Genomic DNA, 6216 nt, shown 5'->3' on the forward strand with positions numbered 1-6216 from the left:
GGATGGATGGATGGATGGATGGATGAAGGGATGGATGGATTGAAGGGATGGATGGAAGCTGCCTAGGTGGTTGTGGAGGTCCATCTCACTTCTACCTCTTGAGACCCATCCCCTTGGTGGAATGAGAGAGAAAATGGAGGTGGGGAGAAAGCTTATCAGAAACATCTTCATTCAGTGAACTCTTCCTTCCTCCCCCCAATGGAGGATAGGACACTTCTGTGGAAAAGGACACTGTCATCTCTTTGCCCTGACTCATCTCTGCTCTGTCGAAAATGGCAACTCCCAGAGCCCAAGAGATGAATCATCAGTTCCTGGTCACCAAGAGCAATTCTGACCCTCTCCCCAAACTCAAGAACTACACCTCCAGGCCTCCTCTGCCTGAACCCCCACCCTGTAACCTAACATTTTCTCTCCTTTACCAGGCATCCCTCAAGACCATCCCAAGATTATCAACAGCACCAATGGGACCAATGGGTTTCTCCCAGGCGGCTACACCTGCCCTCCCCACTCTCAGCCCTGGCAGGCAGCCCTGCTGGTTCAGGGGCGGCTGCTCTGCGGGGCAGTCCTCGTCCACCCCCGCTGGGTCCTGACTGCAGCCCACTGTCTGAAGGAGTACGTGGGGGTCGGGGGAGCATGGGGTAGGGGTGCTAATGGGACTGGGTGGAGTTTGCATCTGAGGATGAGGTTGGAGTTCTTTCTGGGTGAGAATGAGGTTTGGGTGGAGTGAGGGGGTTGGGGATGGGAATGGACTTGAAGAAGAGGATTTGGATGGGATTGGAGTTGATGTGGAAGGAGATGGGGAAGGTGTGATGGAGCTGGGAGGGGTGTAGGGAGGGGCCCATCTTCTCCTCTAACCACCCCGTTGCTGCACCCACAGCGGATACAGAGTGTCCCTGGGCAAGCATACCCTGGGGCACGAGGAGGCTGGAGAGCAGGTGCGGGACGTCGCCCGCTCTATTCCCCACCCTCTGTACCGGAGCAGCCCCACTCACCTGAACCACGACCACGACATCATGCTGCTGGAGCTGCAGTCGCCCGTCCGTCTCTCGAGCCACATCCGCGTCCTGCCTCTCTCCCACAGCGACTGCCTCCCAGCTGGCACCTGCTGCCGCGTGTCTGGCTGGGGCACCACCATCAGCCCCCGGGGTATGTACCCACACAGGTGGCCTCACAGGGTGGCCGGGGAGACGGGGGCAGAGGCGGGAGAGTAGGTTGGAGGAGGATTCATTTTATTTTTTTAATTTGCTGATTTTTAGAGAGAAAGAAGAGAGAGAGAGAAACATTGGATTTTGTTGTTCCACTTATTGATGCATTCGTTGGTTGCTTCTTGTATGTGCCCTGACTGGAGATCGAACCCACAACCTTGACATATAGGGAGGATGCTCTAACCAACTGAGCTACCTGGCCACAGCGAGATTCCTTTATATATAAAAATGAAAGTAAAAAATATATAGTTCTAAAGAAACAAGGAAAATATGTAGTTAAATATGTATATTACATATAACATAATGTATACAGTTATATATATCTTTTACATAAATATCCTACCTAATAAAGAGGGAATATGTTAATTGACCCTCGTGCAGCCACCCACAGCCAATAAGGAGGGAATATGCTAATTGACTGTCCAACCCTCAAAAATGGTGGCACCCACAGCCAATAAGGAGGAAATATGCTAATTGACTACCACGCCCTCAAAGATGACGGCACCCACAGAGATACTATACAGTTATATGTCTTTATATACATTTATAAATATATACAATTTCATATATTCTTTTTTTAAAGGATATCCTCAGCGTAAAGACTTTTTTAAAAATATATATATTTTATTGATTTTTTTACAGAGAGGAAGGGAGAGGGATAGAGAGTTAGAAACATCAATGAGAGAGAAACATCGATCAGCTGCCTCCTGCACAACCCCTCCTGGGGATATGCCCGCAACCCAGGTACATGCCCTTGGCCGGAATCGAACCTGGGACCCTTCAGTCCGCAGGCCGACGCTCTATCCACTGAGCCAAACCGGTTAGGGCTAAAGTTTCATATATTCTACATATTATGTGCATATTTATAGAAATATACATTATATGCCTGTCTGGTGTGGCTCAGCGGTTGAGCGTCAGCCCATGTACCTACCAAGAGGTTGCTGGTTCGATTCCCAGTCAGGGCACATGCCGGGGTTTTGGGCACGATCCCCAGTAGGGGGCATGCAGGAGGCAGCTGATCGATGTTGATGTTTCTCTCATCGATGTTTCTATCTCTCCTTCTCCCTTCCTCTCTCTCTAAAAAAACATTAAAAACATTTAAAAAATTAAAATATACTTTATATATCTGTATATAAATATGCAAATTATAAACATTAGATTTTCTAAATTATAATTCTATATTTATGCATTTATTTAAATATATTTGTATATAAATTGTATATTATGGTAGGTATATAGTTATTAAATATAATAAAATGTAAACTGCTTTATCCTTTGTGCATAGATGTTATATATATGGGTGTATACATATATATGTGAATAATAAAGTTGATCTACGGCGGCAGAGCCTGTGGCCACCCCCCGCGCCCCTCCCCAGCCTTCGATTCTGTGTCTTTTCGGGCCCAGCATGCCGCCATCGTCTCTTCTCCACCCCTTCCCCTCCTCTCCTGGAAAGTCTTGCCACCCTCTCCTGGGGGTTTCCCCGTCTCCATTCCCTCTCACCTCCTCTGGTGTTCCTAGGTCTCCCCACTTCTCCTCTGGCTTTATACATCAGTTCTCTCTCCTCCTCTCCCTCCCCATCTGTGTCTCTTCACGCTCAGCTCCCTGACCATCTCTCCCTCCACTTCACTTTCCTGTTACCAATCGCCGCATATTGGTTTTTTCCATCCCTATCTCCCCCATCTCCCTATTCCCATCTCTCTTTGATGCCAACTGTCCTATTGAACTCCCGCCTCATAGCCGGTCCAAGACCGACATCCCCAGACCGTCTCTCTCTCTCTCCTCCCCAGTGAGTTTCCCACAAGCCTTACAGTGTGCCAACCTCCAGCTACGCTCAGATGAGGAGTGCCGGCAAGCCTACCCGGGGAGGATCACACGCAACATGGTGTGTGCCGGCTCCCCCGAGGGCGGCAAGGACTCCTGTGAGGTGAGGGCGCGTGGGGCTGGGGATGGGGGGGCTGCCATGGGCCAGGATGGAAGCCAGAATGGAGGTGGGGACGGATGCTAATGAAAGGATTTGCTTCTAGCCTTTGGGGAACTAGCCCATAAATTGAGATGTCCCCTAGAATAGAAGGTTGAGACAAAAGGGAGTACCCGTGGATGGCGAATAGAATTCATCTTAAGCCCCAGCTGTGGCTGTCAGTGGCTGCCAGATGCTGATGTTGACATGCATAAAAGTTAGGATTCTAGCCCTAACCGGTTTGGCTCAGTGGGTAGAGCGTCGGCCTGTGGACTGAAAGGTCCCAGGTTCCATTCCGGTCAAGGGCATGTACCTTGGTTGCAGGCACATCCCCAGTAGGGGGTGTGCAGGAAGCAGCTGATCGATGTGTCTCTCTCATCGATGTTTCTAACTCTCTATCCCTCTCTCTTCCTCTCTGTAAAAAAAAATAAATATATATATGAAAGTTAGGATTCTATTGGTTGCAACTGACCAAAAAACAAAACAGAAAAACAACCAACAAACAAACCCAACTCAAACTGCTTTAAGAAAAACACTGGCTTTTATAACTGGAAAGCCCTGAGGTCCCTGATTCAGGCACGGATGGATCCAGGCGCACACGCAGTAGAGTTAAGACTCACATAAACATCTTGAGCATGATGCTCACGAGGCTGACCTAAGTCCTGTGTCCTAGAACCTCCACTGTGGCCAGCGCTGTGGGATTCTCTGATGGACCAAGTCAGGGTCACATGTCTAACTGTGGGGGCTGGGAAGGGCAGGGACCAGGGGCACAAATTGAGAGCGGGGAGAGGGGCTCATTCCTAACATGAAAAAAAATCAGAAAGTTGTTACCAAAATAAGGTAAAATGTATACTATGTGAGCAAAATGACAGCTATGTACAATAGAGGAGGCTTCTTTTATATATATATATTTTTAATTGATTTCAGAGAGGAAGGGAGAGGGAGAGAGAGAGATAGAAACATCAATGATGAGAGAGAATCATTGATCAGCTGCCTCCTGCAGGCCCCACACTGGGGACCGAGCCCGCAACCCAGGCATGTGCCCTGACCGGGCATCGAACCCTGACCTCCCAGTTCATAGGTCGATGCTCAACCACTGAGCCACACTGGCCTGGCTAGAGGAGGCTTCTTAGGTTGCGGTTTGGTTCCGTGAGAAAGAGTGTGATAATGAATAAATGGCGACGGCCTTGTCCATAGTAATAACGTGTGTCCTGGGCCCGGGGGGAGAAGAAACACACGTGTGTACAAACCCCACCCAGATGTGGGTGGGTTAGCTCAGTAGTAAGGTGGCGTGGAGACACCGTAAAGCAGGAGCAGGTTTGGGGGGGCAGGGGGTGCAAGGTGGGATTCGATGGGAGGGAAAGAAGAACGGGTGTGTGGGGTAAGCCTTCACCACTTTCGTGAGCTAGAGCAGCGGTTCTCAACCTGTGGCTCGCGACCCCTTTGGGGGTCGAACGACCCTTTCACAGGGGTCGCCTAAGACCATCGGAAAACACATATATAATTACATATTGTTTTTGTGATTGATCACTAGGCTTTAATTATGTTCAATTTGTAACAATGAAATGGGGGGGTCACCACAACATGAGGAACTGTATTAAAGGGTCGCGGCATCAGGAAGGTTGAGAACCACTGAGCTAGAGGAACAAAAAACAAAAAACGGAGAGACACAGAACTCTCCCCCTGCCTCAGTGTCTCTCTCTCACTCTCTGTCCTTCTGGGTCTTATCTTTGTTTTGGGTTTTGTTTTTGCTTTTTAGTTTGTCTTTTTCTCTGTTCCTCCCTGTCTCTGTTGCTCACTGTCTCCCCATAGTCCTCTGTCTGTCTCTCTGCCTCTATGTCTGTCTCGCTCCATCTTTCACTCTCGCCCCACAAGGCCCCCTCTCTGCCTTTGTGTGGCCCCAGCAAGGACCCCAACCCCTCTTTTCTGTCTCCCCCACTCAGGGCGACTCGGGGGGCCCCCTGGTCTGCAACGGAAGGCTCCACGGTATCATCTCCTGGGGAGACTTCCCCTGCGGGCAGCCCAACCGGCCCGGCGTCTACACCCGCGTCTCTCAATACATTTCATGGATCCAAGAAACCATCCGAGGACAGAGACCCCGAGAGCAGGAATGGACCAAGGGCCCACAATAAAAGTCGGGTTGTCTGACCCACCTCCTCACTCCCTTGGAGCCCTCCTTCCGCAGCCTGTCCAGCCCTCCCTGGCCCCTCCCAGGGCGTCCCGCTTGAACCAGCGATCCGTGTTCCCAGCGTGTCACACCCCGGATATGACATTCCGTGTTTCAAAAGCACTCGGTCCCCGTCGGCATCACGGTCTACCAGGCCTTGTATCCCTGAAACACCCCAGTCCCCCGGAGAGTCCCAACCCGGATACGTTCCAGGTCTCCCAACTGTGTCAGCATCAACCTAGATCACCATCTAAATCAGCGTTTCTCAACCTGTGGGTCGCGACCCCTTTGGGGGTCGAATGACCCTTTCACAGGGGTCGCCTAAGACCATCGGAAAACACATATATAATTACATACTGTTTTTGTGATGAGTCACTATGCTTTAATTATGTTCAATTTGTAACAATGAAATTGGGGGTCACCACAACATGAGGAACTGTATGAAAGGGTCGCGGCATTAGGAAGGTTGAGAACCACTGGTCTAAATGTTCTGTCTGTGAACACGTGGGTACCTCCAGCCCATCCCAGTGATATTCTATGTCCCATGAATGTACCATTTTTGGAAATATTCTATACCCCTCCAGATACTTACTCATTGCCAATATTTTATTTTATACTAGAGGCCTGGTGCACGAAATTCGTGCACTCGGGGCGGGGGTGTCCCTCAGTGTGGCCTATGCCCTCTTGCAGTCCAGGAGCCCTCGGGGGATGTCCGACTGCCACGGAGGTGGGAGAGGCTCCTACCACCACCAATGCACTCGCCAGCCGTGAGCCCGGCTTCTGGCTGAGTGATGCTCCTCCTGTGGGAGTGCACTGACCACCAGGTGGCAGCTCCTGCGTTGAGCGTCTGCCCCCTGGTGGTCAGTGTGCATCATAGCAACCGG

General features: G+C 50.3%; 1 protein-coding gene across 1 annotated transcript; it reads left to right on the top strand.

The window, feature by feature from the left end:
* Positions 1-422: 422 nt before the first annotated feature.
* KLK13 (kallikrein related peptidase 13) lies at positions 423-5663 on the top strand (the record flags this gene model as incomplete). The annotated part of the gene is made up of 4 exons (XM_006109420.3): positions 423-612; positions 878-1146; positions 2996-3132; positions 5109-5663. Coding segments are annotated over 4 exons (785 nt in total), but the record flags the coding sequence as incomplete, so codon positions are not given.
* Positions 5664-6216: the final 553 nt, after the last annotated feature.

The sequence above is a fragment of the Myotis lucifugus genome, unplaced genomic scaffold (genome assembly GCF_000147115.1).
Source record: "Myotis lucifugus unplaced genomic scaffold, Myoluc2.0 scaffold_9630, whole genome shotgun sequence".
Lineage (NCBI taxonomy): Eukaryota > Metazoa > Chordata > Mammalia > Chiroptera > Vespertilionidae > Myotis > Myotis lucifugus.